Raw genomic sequence first — 21,305 nt, 5'->3', positions numbered from 1 at the left:
CACACCTCCCATGGACTCGGGAAACAATATCTAGCCCGTTGTAACTACCGAGCCACACCCCTGGCTCACGGGAAGTCCCCTGCAGGACTGTTGTTCAACAGAAAACTCAGAACAAGGCCAGCTCATTGAATACTAAACGTCTTCATTGGAGATTTCAGGGGTACACTATTGCCGCTTTTCCACCGCCAGTACCAACTCGACTCGACTCGACTCGCCTCAACTCGGTTTGGTTGCGTTTCCATCTAAAAAAAGTACCTCTTCAATGTGGGCGGGTCGTAGAAAAGAACCTCTCCACCATGGGCGGGTCGTCATTAGGTTTTAATCACGGGAGACGCGATTCCCGGGAAATCTGAATCTGATCAAGACTATTTCCTGATTCCCGGGAAAGGTTATGATGGGAAATAAAATAAAATAAAAAGCGCAATGACTGCGCGTCTATTGTTGTCATACGGTAACGTTGATAGAGGCGAAACTCGAGCCCTAGGAAAGGAACGACACTGAAACGAAACAGCGAAACGCCGGTCCGTGGACTCCAGCCACGCCCGACACACATAACGACGCGCAGCCTAACTCTAGCCCCGGGAAAGGAGCGACACACACGGCGAAACGCTGATCAGTGTCCCCCTCGGGAGCGGGTTCGTGGACTCCAACCACGCCGGACACAACTTAACTTGAGTGAATATTCCCATTTACAGCCGCTGGCCAATCAGTTACCAGCAGCCTGTTTACGTCACACAAAAGTAGGCCTACCTACTCCGCTGGCATGGAACCTCGACGGAGGTAGTACTAAAAAAAAGTACCCGGTACTAGGTACCAGGTACTTTTTTTGCCAATGGAAACGCAAATAAGGCGTGGCGAGTCGAGTCGAGTCGAGTAGGTACTGGCGGTGGAAAAGCGGCATATGTGTATTTTACACCAATACTCGCTCAAAATAGACTTACGCTACAACACTTACCGGTCGATAAGGCTGGGAGGAATAAAAAAAGGAACTTCATTCTTACTCCAAGTTGGGTTAAAAAACAAAAACTTTTGTGGTCGTGGTCGGCGTGTTCAGGGTTACACCTTCCCTGCTGTGGGCTCCTAGACCGTATGAGGTGCACGTGTGTGTGTCAAACAGAGGCAACTTTTTTTCTTTTTTTTTTTTGTAGCGGTGCGGCCGAAGGCTGAGCCCACAATACATAGGAGGCTGCAACACTGGCGTTTGTTACACTGGGATACTTTTCGACCACGAGTACGCATTTCAAAGAGGCAGAGGCTGCCCTCTCCTGGTGGAGAGGTTGTAAAGGGTTCTTGTTGTTGTGAGCACTTCCTTGCCCTGGTAAGGGGCCATTATGGGTTCATCGGATGCAAGTGCAATGAAAGGCTGATGAATTCTGAAAATGAATAATTGCAATATAACTGTTGACTGTGTAGGTACTCTTGCTTCAATAAATGCTCTCTACACTGCAATCAAATAGGTTTGTATTTACACATTGGCTCTCTAACCGGGGCCCATAAAACATGTTTTTAATGTATTGCTTTTTGGCCTGCACATTATTGATGGAGAATCATATTGAGAGCAGGCTGAAGAAAAAGTCAAATGACCCTTAAACCGTACAATTTAAAACAATAAGTGGGAGGCTTGGAGTGTGTTTCTTTTCCTTTGTACATTCTAATTATTGTAATTGTTGTTTGTTTCCAAATAAAGTATGATTTGAAAGATGTCCTGGGGTCCCTTTCCAATTCCACACAGGACAAAAATTAAGAGGGTCTGCAGGCAATACTGTATTGTAATTTAATTGCTATTTTATGTTTGATTATTGCAGGAGACGCCGTGTGGTGACCTACAAACAAAGTGGATGCTGTCGATAGAGGGCCGTGTTGTAAACCCACATTTGTGGGTGCATCACACTTTTGTTTACATTTACTTTACCTAAATGTCAAGGTAAGGGTTAGAACTGATGGCCGCAACAGTGATGTGATCACTTAGTTCCTACGAGGAAAGTCACCAGGGACACCGTCGTGTCTACCAGCAGGGCCCGGCACGGTCGACCGTCGAAGACTGCAGCCAAGATGAAGGCCCCTGCCGCGGCCCGGACCGCCAACCAGGGCGCACCGACCATGAAGCGGCGTTGGAGGCTGGAGTGGTGGAGGCACCTCGCTGGGCCACTCCGCCGTAACCGTAACCCTAATATTCATGATTCTTCCGGATTCCACCTACGAAAAGTTCGCTAACGTTATTCACCGTAGTTCTAAAGGGGACTACTTTTTGAGGGAGATGAACTCAAACAGAGTAGGCCTATAGATTTATTAAGCATGCAATACGAATAAGAAAAAGCAGAATTATTAAAGTATCTGAATTGTTTTATTATGTTGGCAAGCAAGAAGTAGAATAAACGGGATAATCACCTCAAGGCAGGGCAATAAACAGTTTGATATGCCCGGCTCGTGGAAGGTTACCAAGCCGTCCACTAGCCGGGCATATCAAACTATTTATTGCCCTGCCTCTCGGTGATTATCCCTTACTTTCGGTGATTATCCCTTACTTACTTGCTAGAGTTCTAACAAAGACCAAAAAATGTGAACATATTACACCAATTCTCAAATCATTACATTGGCTCCCTGTATGTCAGAGAATTGATTTTAAAATCATGTTGCTAACCTACAAATCCCTACATGGTTTAGGGCCAAAATATTTAACTGATATGCTTCCACTACATAAGTCTTCTAGACCACTAAGATCCTCTGAGACCAATCTGTTAATTATCCCCAGAGTCAACACGAAACATGGGGAAGCAGGATTTAGTTACTATGCAACAAATAGCTGGAATAAACTCCCTGAGGATTTAAGACTTGCCCCAACTCTGACAGCTTTTAAAACAAGACTGAAGACTTTTATGTTTGCTTTAGCTTTCTGCTAAATCTTAAATCTACAATGTTTCTATTTTTATTTTTATTTTATTAGTAACTTTGCCTTTCTAAAATGCATTTTTATTAACTCTGCCTTTCTAAAATGTTGTTTTTTAACTTTGCCTTTACTTTCTATCTATTTTACTTTTTACTTATCTATTATTTTATTTTATTGTATGACAATGTTTATATGTGAAGCACTTTGAGTCTGCCTTGTGTATGAATAGTGCTATATAAATAAAGTTGCCTTGCCTTGCCTTGCCTTACTTGGTTCACCTATTACGTAATGAAGCATGCATAATACATTTCTCTGTACATTATGAAGCAAGCATAATAATTTTCTACTTATGAGTTGTTTTCACACATGTCCTCCGCATTTTTGCGACATTTATATATCATGAATTTCGACCCTGAGGGTGATTCACACTTGATACTTTATATGCGGACATCGATGTCGTTTAGACCAGTCATTCCCAAAGTGTGGTCCGTGACGGTACTGCAGGTGGTCCGTGGAAAGCAAAATAAAATATTAAATAATCGTTTTTTTTAACATTAATTTTACCAGGAAACTACCCAGGAAATCTACCAGGAAAATCTGTACAGTAAAAGTTCTTACTGTATAGATTTAATACTCAATTGCTATGGAAATTGGGCTGTTGTTCAAAGGAACCTGATTATGGCCTCGGGCGCTTGAGTAAATAAATAAAGAAAATATGTGGCAGCCGTTGTGTGCAGTTAATGATGCTATGACCAGTTATTTTTAATGCTAGTAGGCATATTAAGAGGTGCAGGTAATTCAGGTAGGACTGTTTGAAGACATATTTTATTACGTGTATATTGAGGTGGTCTGTGAAAATTCTTGATTACAAATAGTGGTCCACACACACAAAGTTTGAAAACCCCTGGTTTAGACATCAGTAGAATCAACGGGGGGTTTAGGGGGCTGGGCTTGCAAGGGGCGGGATATGACGAAGGGTCTAAGTTCGCAAGAGGTGGGAGAGTGCGGCCTCTGTCACTGCAGTTTGTTTTGATTTGACCATCGACAAAATGGAGGCAGACCGGACAGAACTCGTCACGATCATCTTAAATGTTGCTAAAATTATGCATCATATAATCCGTTGCATCCACAAAATCCGAATCAACGAAAGATTGTTGCATGAGTTAGAGACAAATAGAAGAAACGACAAAGAAGAAAGGCGTCGCGAACGACTGTTACCAGAGAAATTTTTTGTGCATAATTTCATATGTAACAAACACTGACAAATGTAGTTGATTTGTGTTTAACTGAGAAAACAGGGAGTGGAAGGACGGGACCCTATAATGTTCAGCTAACTTGTCAATAATAAAAAATATTTTTTACAAGATTGAGGATTGTACATTGGCTACCTGACGTAAGTTTTTTTTTTACCAGAAGAATACATCATTGAGATTAAACATATATTCAAGTGACCTGGAAAAGACAAGCAGCAGTAGCCTACAGTCTCAGACTACACACAAAACATTAGAAAAATAAAACTGAAAGTTGGCAGGGGTGAGGCGATGCAGAGTACTGACAAACAGGTGCAGCTAAGTCCGGACCCCACCCACTTTTGGAGGTGGAAACGCAAACCGTACCGCACCTAACCGTACCGCGCCTAACCGTACCACGCCACTCGGTGGAAACGCGCCATAATGCTCTAAAATTAAATCAAATATTGTCCAACAAATAAGTGATTCTTCAGATATAAATTATTTACAACGATAAAAACAGAAAGCATATCAAAAGTTGGAAAGCCTCTTTAATCATGATGAAAAAAAAACCTACAGCAGTCATTTCAACGAATACAGGATAGAGGTGTCAATCAAAGCGTCTGATGTGACGCATGTGATTGAGAATGTGCACACGCAAAATGCTCGGGTTGCTGAAGCTGGCCTTGCACTCCAGACACACGAAGGGCTTCTCCCCGGGGTGAGTCCTCATGTGGGTCTCCAGGCTGCCTTTATCTTTGAAGCTCTTCACGCATTGGTCACACCTGTAGGGCTTCTCCCCGGAGTGAGTCCTCATGTGGATCTCAAAGCGGGCTTTCTGTGTATAGCTCTTCACGCATTGGTCACAGCTGTACGGCTTCTCCCCGGAGTGAGTCCTCATGTGGTCCTTCAGGGTGGTGCTATCTCCGAAACGCTTCATGCATTGGTCACAGCTGTAGGGCTTCTCCTGGGAGTGAGTCGTCATGTGGGTCTTCAGCTGGTCGCGTCGCCTGAAGCGCTTCATGCATTGGTCACAGCTGTAGGGCTTCTCCCCGGAGTGAGTCCTCATGTGCCCCCTCAGGTTTTTGCTTCGACTGAAGCGCTTCGTGCATTGGTCACAGCTGTAGGGCATCTCCCCGGAGTGACTCCTCATGTGGTTCTTCAGGCTGGAGCTATCACGGTAGCTCTTCGTGCATTTGTCACACTTGTAGGGCTTCACCCCGGAGTGAGTCCTAATGTGGAGCTTCAGGCCGCTGCTCTGGCTGAAGCTCTCCACGCATTGGTCACAGCTGTAGGGCTTCTCCCCAGAGTGAGTCCTCATGTGGAGCTTCAGGGTAAGGCGCTCTCTGAAGCGCTTCGTGCATTGGTCACAGCTGTAGGGCTTCTCCTCGGAGTGAGTCCTCATGTGGAGCTTCAGGGTGGCGCTATGTCCAAAGCGCTTCGTGCATTGGTCACAACTGTAGGGCTTCTCCCCGGAGTGAGTCCTCATGTGGGTCTTCAGGGTGGAGCTATGTCCGAAGCTCTTCATGCATTGGTCACAGCTGTAGGGCTTCTCCCCTGAGGGCTTCTCCCCAGAGTGAGTCCTCATGTGGGTCTTCAGGTTGCCTTTATTTAGAAAGCGCATCATGCATTGGTCGCACCCGTATGGCTTCTCCTCGGTGTGGCTACTCATGTGGATGGAAAACCATTGCCTAACAAGACACCGGGCCGGCCCTTGCGGCCGCCCCGATGCCCAGTCAGCTCCTTGCGGCCGACTAAGCGCTTGCTAAGCTTCAGGCCCGTGGCCACGCTCTGGTCCGCAGACAGCGAGCTCGAGGCCTCCAGTTCAGACGCGGTGTCATGGCCGTCCACCGCCAGCGGGCCCTCCCCTTTTCCGAAGACACTCAGGATCCTCAGCTCCCCGTTGTGACTGGACATGTGGGAGGAGCCAGGGGCATCCACATGCAGACTCTCTGAGGTGGCACCGCGCTGTGTGCTGCCGTCTCTAATGTCATTGCAGTCTTCTGCAGAGAGGAAAACAAAGACAGAGTAAGTAATTGTATTAACTTATTATCTGCACAAAGGGATACTGTATGTACTTTGTACACACATGTGTATTGGAAGAGTTCTATTTCGACATTCTTTCAAACTTCTATTTGTTGATTATACCTTTTCCTTGTTCCCCTTGGGGGGGGGGGTCAAGGGTCAAAGGCTCCAGCTGAGAAGGCACCGCTACATCTCCCCCTTTTAAAGGATGTGGGGAGGTCATAAAGACACAACCCAGGTCATCTATAGTTTCCTATAACCTGTTTTACCAATACTGTAGTGATATTAGGAATCAGATCTGATCTCAGCATTCCTGACACCTGTCTGCCATGAAGAAGATGTAAATCATTCTACTGGGCTCTGGTCCTGATGTGCTTTCAAAAGAGGACCAGGGTCTTTAGTGCAGGTAGAAACGAGTACATTCTCAGTTGATACAGGTCGTTTGCTTGCTTGCAATGTGATGAATTGTGTATTACTAACCTACAGCGGGCATGCCTCCACCAAGATCCTCTTCAACCTTGATTGAAATGGTGTCTGGGGTCTGCTGCTTTCCACATAAAGAAGGAAACACACATCAGACATATTCTTTCATTTGCACAGAATAGTTATCAATCCCCACTAACGATACATTCAATGATAAAAGTGTGTGCTTTCTATTGGTGTGTGCTGGAGGTGTAACAGAGAGGGCCTCTCTTTTGGATGGTGAATGAGAAGATGATTTCCAACCTGCACACTCAGCTCCTCACGGCGGACCAACCGCTCTCCACGCTCCAGGCCCGTGGCCACGCTGCGGTCCGCAGACAGCGAGCTCAGGGCCTCCACTTCAGACGTGGTGAAGAGGGTGTCATGGCCGTCCACCGCCAGTGGGCCCTCCCCTTTTCCGAAGACGCTCAGGATCCTCAGCTCCCCGTTGTGACTGGACATGTGGGAGGAGCCAGGGGCGTCCACATGCAGACTCTCTGAGGTGGCACCGCGCTGCGTGCTGCTGTCTCCAAAGTCATCGCCGTCTTCTGCAGAGAGGGGGAAAAAATACAGAAAGTCATTGTTTTGATACATTATTTGCACAAAAGGAGAAGTGTAGTGAAAGAAACGATTTAAATGCATATATGTAACATTGACACAGGATTTAAAATGTGTACTGCACAGTTTTTGGAGAGGGATGTCTCCTCCCTAGACTCAAAGCTCAAGCGGGTGACCAGGTTGAGGACATTGAACGAACACCAGCGCAAAATTATCTGAGCACAACACAGCTTTGTTTTACTAATTTCCATTGATAATAATGCATAATATCCATAATCGGGGGTAACTACATCGCCATGTCTGTACCATAGTTCCAAGTGCGGGTGGTGACGTATATCATTCGCGTTGAGAGCAGCGAAGAGCTGTAGTTCACAAAGCGGCCTCACACAAAACCTAACATTATCAAACTTCTTCGCAATGAATTGTAGTTTTCTTTGCATGAAAAATTATTATTTAAATCCACAAACAACATATGTGTAATCTGGGGCATATAAAGACTGGGACCCGAAAACAATTACATTCTCTCCATTGAAACCCAGTCATATTTTACGATCTCATAGGTCCCATGGGGACCACCGGAAGAGGCGGGACTTCGGCACTCCACTGAAGAATGAGTCCCGCCTCCGAGACTCCCGGTTCCCTCGGTCAAATGTGTATTCGAAATAACATGGGGTTTTTGAATGATCGTACATAACAAACTCTGTAGGTGGCGAAGAAGTAAAAGCTGCGTCACGTTTTGAACTACACACTTCCCCCATCTAGTTTCGACTGGGTTTTTGGATTGTCTGTCCCACTAAAGTAATAAACTATTAGTAATGCTACTTTAAAGGCACCAGCTGTTTACGTTTGGTTGTAGTCTTCTCGCTCGGTTCTCCGTCTCAACAGTAGGGCTCGGAAAACGATTTCACAAAACTTCACAAAAAAAAAATCGTCTCCGTGTGGACGGAGCATTTCTGTTAAATACATAGAATACATTCCGTTACACCGAGTAGCCCACAAACGCATCACGTCTAAGTTAACCATTCCGTGTCATTACATATCACATTATATTAACTTATAGCATCATTGTGCAAAAAACTACACCAGCTCACTTGTAAAATACACAGAACACATTCCTGTGTTCCGAAGAGGAGGCAGCAGTCTTGCCATAACGCTTCCCTGCGAGTCGCGGTCTATGGAGACGAGGCTGGAGCCCTCTTTTCCGGTAGACCCCATGGGACATATGAGATCGTAAAATATGAATGGGTTTCAATGCAGAGAACGGAATTATTTTCTTGTCCCAGTCTTTATATGTCCCGGGTTACACACATCACATGCAGTTTGTGGATTTAAATGATAATTTTTGATGTCAAGAGTTTGACCGTGTATTGTGCAATCGTTCAGTTAGAAGCTGTATTCGGCTGCTAAGCATGAATGAATGAACGTCGAAGGGACAGAGGACCTTTACCAATCACTCTACAACGCCTTATTTTAATGCAATATTCAAGCGGGTTCAAAGAAGGATAGGATCGTTCTGCCTGTTAATGCCCTGGTGATACAAAACATAGCGCGCGGCCCCCTAGTGGAGTGGCTGGTGCATTTACGAACAAACATAACACGAAACTGGTTGAATTCAGCAACCACATACCCACACCCGTCAGCCCCACACAACTATCTAGTCCCTCACTTTAGTTAACCTGTCCCTGGCAATTACATGACTTGGAACCCCTGTAGGCCTACACCTCTTGTAACTCTAGGTTCAGATATCCATCAGAACAACTGCCATAGTTTACTAAAGCACTCTAGATCCCTGACCTTAACCCTTAATCTCAATAATAACCCATTTTTTCTTCAGACACATTACATGTTTTTTTATGTGCTTCTGTGTGTATCTTCATTCACCCTTGTACCTCAATGTCCATCCCGGTCCAGGGCTGCCACAAAGTGTGATATGATGGACCTTTGTAGTTCATCTGCAGATTGTTCATGCCTGCTTCCACCTCAGATGGTTTATCTAGTTCCTCATAGCTCTGCATCCTTGGCTGACGCCGTTCTCTCTGTGGCTAGGTCTGACATAAAAAGGGGGTCGCTCTGTCCACGCGAAACTCAATTTATGGGTACAATAAGACCATAGAGTCAAGACACTTGTGTGTCCGTTTTCCCTTCATCACACAACAACACACAGAGATTTAACTTGATTGGGCCACGCATTGAAGTGTCTCAGACAAAGTTGGCGACACAAAGAGTCTATGTGCATCAGGGAGATTAGACAGTTAAATGAGCAATGTCACCTTGCAAGTCTCTACTTGTTGTGGCAGTACCAGAGTAGTACAGTAGTATCGTCGAAGAAGTTCACAGGCATCTGACGGGCGAACAAGACATGATTAAGCTGCTAAACATTTATAGTTGTTGTTATTGTTTATTTGACAAACAACAACAGTGTGAACAACAAGACTGATACACAGAGATCTCCCATGATCCTTTGTGCAATGTGTTGATGTGTCTCAAACAAAGTCATTTAGCTAATGGCTTGCTGCATACAAGTCTGGTGGGGTCAGACAGTAAACCAGGTCATGGTCCGGTCGTCAGTATGCCTATTAGGTATGAGTACCATGAAGGGAAAACGGACACACAAGTGTCTTGACTCTATGGTCTTATTGTACCCTTAAATTGAGTTTCTCGTGGACAGAGCGACCCCCTTTTTATGTCTGACCTAGCCACAGAGAGAACAGCGTCAGCCAACAGGGCCTACAGGGTTTCCAAGTCATGTAATTGCCAGGGACAGGTTAACTAAAGTGAGGGACTAGATAGTTGTGTGGGGCTGACGGGTGGTAAATTGGGCCTTTGTTACCAGTGAATGCTAAACCTGATGGTGATGTACTTACTTTACCTAAAAGGGGAATATGTGTTGTCTCAATTGTGGTATTGCAGGAATGCTTCAATTACTTAAAGAATGTGCTTGGAGGAAGTAGGAGAAAAGCCCCAGGTGATAACTGAAGCCTGTGGATAGTGATGTATATTAATCCGTGGAAATGTCGGGGACATTTTAATTTGAGGGGGACATTGTGGCACCATGGGTTCAGGATAGTTGGCTAAAGTGGGAAATGGGTATGTGGTGTTCTGTGCTGAATTCAACCAGTTTCCTGTTATGTTTGTTCGTAAATGCACCAGCCACTCCACTAGGGGGCAGCCGCGCGCTATGTTTTATATCACCAGGGCTTTAACAGGCAGAACGATCCTATCCTTATTTGAACCCGCTTGAATATTGCATTAAAATAAGGCGTTGTAGAGTGATTGGGAAAGGTCCTCTGTCCCTTCGACGTTCATTCATTCATTCAGGTGGTTACCCCGCGGCAAGATGGCGGCATTGTTGACGCATGCTTAGCAGCCGAATGCGATATCTAGTCCGTATAGAGGTTATTCGCACGCCCCTTTTTACGTCGCCGCGGCCATTTTGTTGACATGACACTGATTGAGAGTGAGTTGTCTGAACTGAGTGAAGTGAGCTGTCGTTCTGAGTTATCAATATTATGGCTTCGTTCGCACGTTATCAAATGGAAACCATCCATCATAACGTTACAACTTGCTCCCTGTGATAAAATAATGTATAGACTATGTGAGCTAGACCGATCTAACGGGGTCATCCCTATGTTCCCCGCTTTGTATGTGACCGGTGTTTTTCGTAGGTGGAATCCGGAAGAATGAATATTAGGGTTACGGTGAGGGTTACGGTTATGGTTATGGTTAGGGTTAGGAGTCAGCGTGTGAGTTTGCCTGACAGGCTGTCTGTCCAATCCTAGCGCTTGAGGCGGAACTTTTTTCCGGATTCCACCTACGAAAAACACAGTCGCAACCGGGGAACATAGGTACGCTCCCGATATAACTCTAACTACTACCACAGGTAACTCTCTCGTTACCTGTGGTGAAATGTTGGGTACAGACTTTGCTATGAGTAGTCGGCTGAAAGTCTCGCCTATTAATTCTAGCCAGCCATAAATCTCTCCTTCGCTGGCTCAAATCCTCAGTTTGTCGCGTATGTTAGGAATGTCAACTATGTCAACAATATGGCCGTGACGTTTATAGAATAAGGTCTTGAGAACATTTCACTGACTGAAGCGATCTATTGCTTTTATAAAACGGTTACGTAAGTATGGCGAGATGAAAGTCAAAGACACCCTCAATTTTGAAAAAGCGAGAAAGCCTGGAAAGCATTTTTTTTTTTAACGAATACAAAAAAGTAGTCCCTCCTGGCTGCCTGCAAAGTGTACGGCGGTTGCTATGCAACACACTGTAGCGTCCTTCAGAGAGAAGGCTAGAGACGGTAGCTCGGTTCGCCGGCAATTTAGCCTTCTATCGAGTTCACTCACCGTGTGCCTATTGCTTTACAACATTTCCACCCTCTCCTGCAATCAACATATTTTTAGGCTTCAGTGAACTATGCTATTGCTTTTATATATAAATAAACAACAGTTCATGTTAGGCGCGGAGTGATACTGAACTCTGTCAACTGAACGGGCGTCATAGCTGTGTGCATACGCTCAATATACACAACAGTTGGGAACCAATCAGATCGCTTGATTTAAGCCACAACTTAATCCAAATGACAAAACATCGAGTGAGGTCCAACAACTAAATGCTACCCAATATAATATAACCGGCCAACCGAATATAATATAGCTAGAGCTGCCAACTCTCTATTTTTTTTTTTTACATACTCGAAAGCGCCCGACGTTGTAGACTAAAAAAAAATCGAAAAACGATTTGACAGGTGGTCCACCTTTTACTACTATGGACGGACTGGCCCTCGGTTGATTGATAACGGCCGCTCGCAAATGATGAGAGATCACATGATGCACTAGAAGCTAGATTGTCTTGGAACCCTCCCCAGTTAAATTTTCCTTTGTCATAGAAATAAAACCACACAGCCTAAATTATAGAAATTCAGTATATACATAGTAAATTCAGTGTATATATATATATACACACACACACACAACGCAATGAACACATATACAGGTACACATATGTACGTACATATAGCACAAACATGGATAGGAGAAGATTAAAACATTTAAAAGACTTGGCAGTGACAGAAAGGATTCAGACAAACTATTTCAAAGCTGAGAATTGCTGTAGGCCTACCTGAGGCTCAATTTCTGAGTCATTTTCCCATATTAGTTAGTATATGTATATATACATATAGTATTATGTTGGTATATGTGATATGATCTCACTTATAGTATAATTATATTTCACATGTTGGAAAACTGATATTATTGCACATATTGGTATAGTTTCATACAGTATGTTAATATTATTTAAATGTGTGATTTATTGGTCTCACATTGCATCAAAGGGGTGTGTCTGGGACATGTTGGGATATTTTACCTTTGACCTTTAAACTCTGAGTAGTGGTCATGTTGGAAACCCAATAGCTCAATCAAAATGAGGTTTTTGGACATCTCTGGACAGTTGTAGAAAGGGAACAATAGATGTGATATGATATATTTTGTGTTTGGGGCTAGGATTAGACTTTGTGTAGCCTATGTTTGAAGGAGGGGGGTATATCTACTCATTCGTTTTTTAATGTGGCTTTGAATGAGTTGAACACTCAACACGCTCAACACCAACCTCTGGTGCTTGAGCAGTTGAAGAATATTCAGGACATGACATGTATTCAATAGACCTTATTCACCGGGCTGCCCTTCTGGCTAGTTGGGTGGGGAAACCTTCTAGATTGTCTAGATTGTGGAGACCCCAGTCAATAATGCAACAAATTTCTGAGCATATAATATAATATTTTGGTTCACCTATTACGTAATGGAGCAAGCATAAACAATTTCTCCTTACATTATGAAGCAAGCATAATCATTTTCTACTTATGAGTTGTTTTCACACATGTCCTCCGCATTTTTGCCACATTTGTATATCATGAATTTCGACCCTGAGGGTGATTCACACTTGATACTTTATATGTGGACATCAATGTCGTTTAGACATCAGTAGAATCAACGGGGGGTTTAGGGGGCTGGGCTTGCAATGGGCCGGATATGACGTAGGGTCTAACTTCGCAAAAGGTGAGATAAGTACGGCCTCTGTCACTGCAGTTTGTTTTGATTTGACCATCGACAAAATGGAGGCAGACCGGACAGAACTCATCACGATCATCTTAAATGTTGCTAAAATTATACATCATATATTTTGTTGCATCCACAAAATCAACGAAAGATTGCAGCATGAGTTAGAGACAAATAGAAGAAACGACAAAGAAGAAAGGCGTCACGAACGACTGCGTTACCAGAGAAAGAGCAATTTTTTTTGCTTAATTTCATATGTAACAAACACTGACAAATGTAGTTGATTTCTGTGTTTAACTGAGAAAACAGGGAGTGGAAGGACGGGACCCTATAATGTTCAGCTAACTGTTGTCAATAATAAAATATATATTTTTTTTTAAGATTGCGGACTGTACATTGGCTACCTGACCTAAGAGTTTAACATGAGTTGTTTTTTTTTACCAGAAGAATACGTCATTGAGATTAAACATCTCTTCAAGTGACCTGGAAAAGACAAGCAGCAGTAGCCTACAGTCTCAGACTACACACAAAACATTAGAAAAATAAAAAACGTGGAAACGCAAACCGTACCGCGCTTAACAGTACCACGCCTAACCGTACCGCACCTAACCATACCTCGCCTAACCGTACCGCACCTAACCATACCTCGCCTAACCGTACCGCACCTAACCGTACCTCGCCTAACCGTACCACACCTAACCGTACCTCGCCTAACCGTACCGCACCTAACCGTACCGCTCCACTCGGTGGAAACGCGCAATAATGCTCTAAAATGAAATCAAATATTGTCCAACAAATAAGTGATTCTCCACAGATATCAATCACTTACAACAATAAAAACAGAAAGCGTATCAAAAGTTGGAAAGCCTCTTTAATCATGATGAAAAAAAAAACCTACAGCAGTCATTTCAACGAATACAGGATAGAGGTGTCAATCAAAGCGTCTCGTTGCCCAGTGTCAATGCACCCCACTGCCCATGTGATTGAGAATGTGCAAACGCAAAATGCTCGGGTTGCTGAAGCTGGCCTTGCACTCCAGACACACGAAGGGCTTCTCCCCGGAGTGAGTCCACATGTGGATCTTCAGGCCGCCACTTTGACTGAAGCTCTTCATGCATTGGTCACAGCTGTAGGGCTTCTCCTGGGAGTGAGTCATCATGTGGCTCTTCAGGTGGTGGCTTCGACTGAAGCGCTTCATGCATTGGTCACAGCTGTAGGGCTTCTCCCCGGAGTGAGTCCTCATGTGGATCTCCAGGGTGCCTTTATCTTTGAAGCTCTTCACGCATTGGTCACACCTGTAGGGCTTCTCCCCGGAGTGAGTCCTCATGTGGCTCTTCAGGTTGCAACTTTGACTGAAGCTCTTCGTGCATTGGTCACAGCTATAGGGCTTCTCCCCAGAATGACACCTCATGTGGATCTTCAGGCTGCCTTTAATTTGAAAGCGCTTCATGCATTGGTCGCACCCGTACGGCTTCTCCTCGGTGTGGCTACTCATGTGGATGGTCGTCTTGGTATTGTCTGGAAAACCTTTGCCTAACAAGACACTGGGCCGGCCCTTGCGGCCGCCCCGATGCCCAGTCAGCTCCTTGCGGCGGATTAAGCGCTCGCTACGCTTCAGGCCCGTGGCCACGCTCCGGTCCGCAGACAGCGAGGTCGAGACCTCCAGTTCAGACGCAATGAAGAGGGTGTCATGGCCGTCCAGCGCCAGTGGGCCCTCCCCTTTTCCGTGGACACTCAGGATCCGCAGCTCCCCGTTGTGACTGGACATGTGGGAGGAGCCAGGGGCGTCCACATGCAGACTCTCTGAGGTGGCACCGCGCTGCGTGCTGCTGTCTCCAAAGGCATCGCAGTCTTCTGCAGAGAGGGGGAAAAAAGACAGAAAGTATTTGTTTTGATACACCATTTGCACAAAAGGTCTCTTCATGTCATTGCAGTCTTCTACAGAGAGGAAAACAAAGACAGAGAGAAAGTATTTGTATTAACTTATTATTTGCACAAAGGGATACTGTATGTACTTTGTACACACTTGTGTACTGGAAGAATTATATTTGGACATTCTTTTTTTCAAACTTCTATTTGTTGATTATACCTTTTCCTTGTTCCCCTTGGGGTTGTCAAGGGGAACCGGGGAACTGAGAAGGCACCGCTACATCTCCCCCTTTTAAGGATGTGGGGAGGTCATAAAGACACAACCCAGGTCATCTGTAGTTTCCTATAACCTGTTTTACCAATACTGTAGTTATATTGGAAATCAGAGCTGATCTCAGAATTCCTGACACCTGTCTGCCATGAAGAAGATGTAAATCATTCAACTATAAACTGTAAGTAGTCCTTGTGTTTTAGCAGGGCTCTGGTCATGATGTGCTTTCAAAAGAGGACCAGGCTCTTTAGCACAGGTAGAATCGAGTACATTCTCAGTTGATCCAGGTAATTTGCTTGCTTGCAATGTGATGCAATGTGTATTACTAACCTACAGCAGGCATGCCTCCACCAAGATCATCTTCAACCTTGATTGAAATGGTGTTTGGGGTCTGCTGCTTTCCACATAAAGAAGGAAACACACATCAGACATATTCTTTCATTTGCACAGAATAGTTATCAATCCCCACTAACGACACATTGAATCATAAAGGTGTGTGCTTTCTATTGGTGTGTGCTGGAGGTGTAACAGAGAAGGCCTCTCTTTTGGATGGTGAATGAGAAGATGATTTCCAACCTGCACACTCAGCTCCTCACGGCGGACCAACCGCTCTCCACGCTCCAGGCCCGTGGCCACGCTGCGGTCCGCAGACAGCGAGCTCAGGGCCTCCACTTCGGACGCGGTAAAGAGGGGGTCATGGCCGTCCACCGGCAGTGGGCCCTCCCCTTTTCCAAAGACGCTCAGGATCATCAGCTTCCCATTGTGACTGGACATGTGGGAGGAGCCGGGGGCGTCCACATGCAGACTCTCTGAGGTGGCACCACGCTGCGTGCTGCTGTCTCCAAAGGCATCGCAGTCTTCTGCAGAGAGGGGGAAAAAAGGCAAAGTATTTGTTTTGATACATAATTTGCACAAAAGGTCTCTTCATGTCATTGCAGTCTTCTACAGAGAGGAAAACAAAGACAGAGAGAAAGTAATTGTATTAACTTATTATTTGCACAAAGGGATACTGTACGTATTTTGTACACACTTGTGTACTGGAAGAATTATATTTGGACATCCTTGGGGGTGGGGGGGGGGTCAAGGGTCAAAGGCTCCAGCTGGAGAGGCTTAGGTTTTAAGGATGTGGGGAGGTCATAAAGACACAACCCAGGTCATCTGTAGTTTCCTATCACCTGTTTTACCAATACTGTTTTAGCAGGGCTCTGGTCATGATGTGCTTTCAAAAGAGGACTAGGCTCTTTAGCGCAGGTAGAATCGAGTACATTCTCAGTTGATCCAGGTCGTTTGCTTGCTTGAAATGTGATGCAATGTGTATTACTAACCTACAGCGGGCATGCCTCCACCAAGATCCTTTTCAACCTTGATTGAAATGGTGTCTGGGGTCTGCTGCTTTCCACATAAAGAAGGAAACACACATCAGACATTCTTTCATTTGAACAGAATAGTTATCAATCCCCACTAACGACATATTGAATCATAAAGGTGTGTGCTTTCTATTGGTGTGTGCTGGAGGTGTAACAGAGAGGGCCTCTCTTTTGGATGGTGAGTGAGAAGATGATTTCCAACCTGCACACTCAGCTCCTCACGGCGGACCAACCGCTCTCCACGCTCCAGGCCCGTGGCCACGCTGCGGTCCGCAGACAGTGAGCTCAGGGCCTCCACTTCAGACGTGGTGAAGAGGGTGTCATGGCCGTCCACCGCCAGTGGGCCCTCCCATTTTCCGAAGACGCTCAGGATCCTCAGCTCCCCGTTGTGACTGGACATGTGGGAGGAGCCAGGGGCGTCCACATGCAGACTCTCTGAGGTGGCGCCGCGCTGCGTGCTGCTGTCTCCAAAGGCATCGCAGTGTTTTGCAGAGGGAGAAAAAATTACAGTAATTGTTTTGATACATCATTTGCACAAAAGGAGAAGTGTGTATTTGTAGGCCTACATGTGAAATAAACGATTTAAATGCATGTACATGTTACATTGACACAGAGGGTCTCAAATGTGTACTACAGACACAGATTCAGAGTTTTGGAGAGGGATGTCTCCTCCAGCCCCCTCCTCCCTAGACTCAAAGCTCAGGCGGGTGACCAGGTTGAGGACACTGAACCAACACCAGCGCAAAATGATCTGAGCACAACATGACATGCGAGACAAGCACAATTATTGACACCCACCCCCTCCATTCTGAATTTGAACTGCTTCTCTCAGGGCTGCGCTATAGAGCACATATGACAAGGAAAAAAATATACAAAGACTCTTTTATCCCAAATGCGATTTCCATGGTCAACAAACCAAGGAAAGCTAGATGAAAGGGAGGTGTAGACTAGAATGCCTTGAACTGGAACTGTTGCTGGTTGCCTTGTACCTGGTGTGTGTGTGTGTGTGTGTGTGTGTGTGTGTGTGTGTGTGTGTGTGTGTGTGTGTGTGTGTGTGTGTGTGTGTGTGTGTGTGTGGCTAGAGGAGGGGGTATACTGTATGTGATGTGTCAGGGGGTATACATGTGATGTGTCAATCTGGTGGACATGCCTACTCAATGGAGTGAATGTGCTCGTTATGTATCCTATGTGTTTTTATTCAGTGAGACCAAAGACAATTTTCATGGTGACATGACAAATAAAATCTATTCTATTCTATTCTATTCTATACTATTTTGACAATAACAAGCGACAACGTGTCATTTCCTGTAAGCTGATCAGCTAACATTTACAAGTTTTGAATTCATTGATGTTTGAGAATGATAAATCAGCTCATGTGGCATCCGTCTTGAAACCCTTCTGGGCTCTTGACTGTTTCCATCTTTGAAATGCAACTCCCAAGTTGGACTCATGTGTCTTTCACGGGCTTTACAACAATGTAACAACACGTGGACCGTCCTGTTTTCCACCTAATACAGCCGGCGATCAACTCACCATTTCCTAGTGGTTTAGTCCGTGGTTTGCAGATGTGGGTTCGAGCCAGGGCCAAACGACTTGACGCACGCGATGCATTTGATCTGGTTTGAAGCCGCAAAGAAAGCAGCTCACTCCTCATCCCCTTCATCCTCGTCTTCAGCGTCTCGTTTTCTTTCAGGCTCCGAGTTATCTGTAAGCGAAGGGTAGCCGAGCCTTCCGAGAACAGTTGGCTGATCTCAGATACGGCAGCTTTCGTAAGTACGGCCATTATGGACGAAAGCTGTTCTTCCAGAGTTGAGCCGCACGGTGCCATGTTTATTAACTTTTACTTTGGTGTGAAGAAAAACCACCAATCTAATACTCTAACCAAATAGGAGGTCGAGAAGGATAATGTTTGAACAAAACCTGATTTGGTTCGCAAAGAACTCCTCAACAGTCGACTCATCTGGTATCGAGTCCCCAAATCCCCATTGTGTGTCTTCCCCCAACATGCACTTGGCCAATCACAACGCTCGCAGGTAAACTGGCGGCCTGCGGGCCATAAATGGCACGTAATATCTGGCCCGCCAGATTATTCAGGTTTTTTTTGTTTACAATATTGATCTGACAGTCCCAAATATAAATAATCTACTAGGGATGCACCGAAATGAAAATTCTCTAACTTTATTAAACTTTATTTCAAATATGAACAGTTTTTGAATTGTAATGTATCAATTCATGCTAGGCTACTACTCCCGCGAGGTTAGAGACACACTCGTCACGGTCACATGTAAGCTGTGCGGGGCTAAGCGGAAGTTATTGGAAACCATGCAATATTAAATAAAAGGCAACCCCCTCTATAGGCAGGGGTGCACTTTACTTGTACGCAAGTATGAATGTGTGCGCCCATAATAAGGGATGCGTAACGTCACTTGTGTCATTACCACGCTTTTGCGTAACTAACCATCAGGTCATTAAAACAAAACTATGCATGTATCTTGTCAACTGGCGTTTCGCCACTTGCAAAGAAAAGGCAAACGGAGCCGGAGCAGAAGAAAATAGTTGCCTTCGAGCCATGGCTCCAAGATGTGCCGTGACTCACAACGAATGATGAGTGCACTGAAATGTGTGCTCATGTGCGCTGTGCGCACTGAGCACCGCACACACACTGGAGAACTGCGCAAAATCAGCTGATCGCAACGTTCCTTACTGTGAGACATTCAATTGCTCCTTGGTCAAGCTACTGCAGTTTTTTTTATACAAAAAGGTGGAGCAAAAAACACTGCTGGTACTCCAGCAGAGTCGGTAGCTCAACCGTACAGCAATAAAAAGAGTGGAGACATTTGTGTGTCTGTTTCCCCTGCACCACACAACATTATAACACACACACACAGCTCCTGTTCTCCTTTGTGCAACGTGTTGACGTGTCTCACACAAAGTAATTTGGCTAATGGCTTACTTCATGTAGGCCTAAGTATGGTAGGGTCAGACAGTAAAATTAGCAAAAAAATTGTCACATTCGGGTCATCAGTAAACAAGTACCATACCAACTAAGTACCAACTAAGTACCATACCTAATAGTCTATACAAATAATGTTTGAAAATATCCAACCACCTTCTAATTTCCCTCTTAAATGGCTGCAGTTGCTAGTAATGTTTCCATTCTATCTATCAGTCAAACAGAGGTCATATTTTCACAGATACAAAACAAGTGATACAAACATTGCTCTCGTCGTTTTTAGATAATTTATTGTGGAAATGTTTCATATTATACCTTTCAGCTCTATATACAGTAGATGCTGTCTATAACCTCTAACCTAATACCTTGACTTAACCATCTAACTAGCTAGTAGCTACTCGCCACTCACAACTACACAACTACTCCTAGAATTGCTTGCAAACTGCATCATGTGTTGTTACTGAGACTCGTTTTGAATAAGCGTCTATTCGGTCCACATTGGAAATCTTTGGAAAATAAAAGTTGATTCCCCTCACATGAGGAGCTGTAGGTCTGCAAGTCAATGAAGGCGGCTAACAGGAAACCAATGCTTCTGGACACACAATTATGAATTTTGAATCAAAAAAGTTGTCTGATTCCGGATAAGACTGGCAAATGCCAATTTACAGATATCTCTGTGTATCCCTTTAACGGTACCACTTATACACACCGTCTAGGGTCGTGGTTTGCCACTGTTGGCAATATTATCATTCTGATAATATAATAAATATGCTTTTTTTAATTACCAGCTCAGGCCTTGTCTTTCTCTGTCTGCCTCTATACCTTCCTCTCCAATTTGAAACGCTAAAATATTAAATGGGAGATAAATACATGGTGGTATTTCTTCCTCTATGTTTCCATTCTAAATTAGTAAAGAGTAATATTTTAGAATTTTGATTTTTTTAAATATTATTTTCCAATAATATGTCCCTCTAATAACGAGAGAAACTAATAAAAGAGAGATGTAAGATGTCTGTCTTACTTATGAATGATTAAGGCCAGACTGCTATTTTACTTGCCCAGATGTCTCTATCTCCACAGATCACTTTGCAACGGCTTGAACAGGGACATTTGAAGGACAATGGATAGTTGCAAACATTATTTGTATAGACTATTAGGTATGGTACTCATAGCTAATAGGCATACTGACGACTGGACCATGACCTGGTTTACTGTCTGACCCCACCAGACTTGTATGCAGCAAGCCATTAGCTAAATGACTTTTTTGTCTGTTTGAGACACATCAACACATTGCACAAAGCATCATGGGAGATCTCACAACAAGACTGTGTATCAGTCTTGTTGTTCACACTGTTTGTTGTTGTTTGTCAAATAAACAATAACAACAACAACTATAAATGTTTAGCAGCTTAATCATGTCTTGTTCGCCCGTCAGATGCCTGTGAACTTCTTTGACGATACTACCATACTACTCTGGTACTGCCACAACAAGTAGAGACTTGCAAGGTGACATTGCTCATTTAACTGTCTAATCTCCCTGATGCACATAGACACTTTGTGTCCCCAACTTTGTGTGAGACACGTCAATGCGTGGCCCAATGGATCAAGTTAAATCTCTGTGTGTTGTT

The 21,305-nt window shown here is 44.5% G+C and overlaps 2 protein-coding genes across 2 annotated transcripts in view; one reads left to right on the top strand and one right to left on the bottom strand.

Moving 5' to 3' along the window:
* The window catches only part of LOC311341753 (uncharacterized protein), a 361,346-nt gene extending 342,699 nt beyond the window's left edge, over positions 1-18,647 (bottom strand). Inside the window, exons 1-8 of the mRNA XM_084466550.1 lie at positions 18,258-18,647; positions 16,927-17,210; positions 16,683-16,746; positions 15,934-16,217; positions 15,688-15,754; positions 6,868-7,151; positions 6,622-6,688; positions 6,058-6,119 (exon numbers count right to left, since the gene is read on the bottom strand). Of these exons, the coding sequence (XP_084322676.1) occupies positions 6,058-6,119; positions 6,622-6,688; positions 6,868-7,151; positions 15,688-15,754; positions 15,934-16,217; positions 16,683-16,746; positions 16,927-17,210; positions 18,258-18,552 (1,407 nt within the window). The 5' untranslated portion in view covers positions 18,553-18,647. The remainder of the gene's footprint in view (positions 1-6,057; positions 6,120-6,621; positions 6,689-6,867; positions 7,152-15,687; positions 15,755-15,933; positions 16,218-16,682; positions 16,747-16,926; positions 17,211-18,257) is intronic.
* Positions 1-21,305, top strand: part of LOC311341747 (uncharacterized protein) — a gene marked incomplete at its 5' end in the record, with an annotated part of 386,212 nt that overhangs the window by 334,771 nt on the left and 30,136 nt on the right.

This window comes from Micromesistius poutassou (genome assembly GCF_964030765.1).
Source record: "Micromesistius poutassou genome assembly, chromosome: 4".
NCBI classification, from domain to species: domain Eukaryota; kingdom Metazoa; phylum Chordata; class Actinopteri; order Gadiformes; family Gadidae; genus Micromesistius; species Micromesistius poutassou.
Note: the sequence above shows the minus strand (reverse complement) of the source record. Positions and strands in the feature narration are given on the sequence as shown.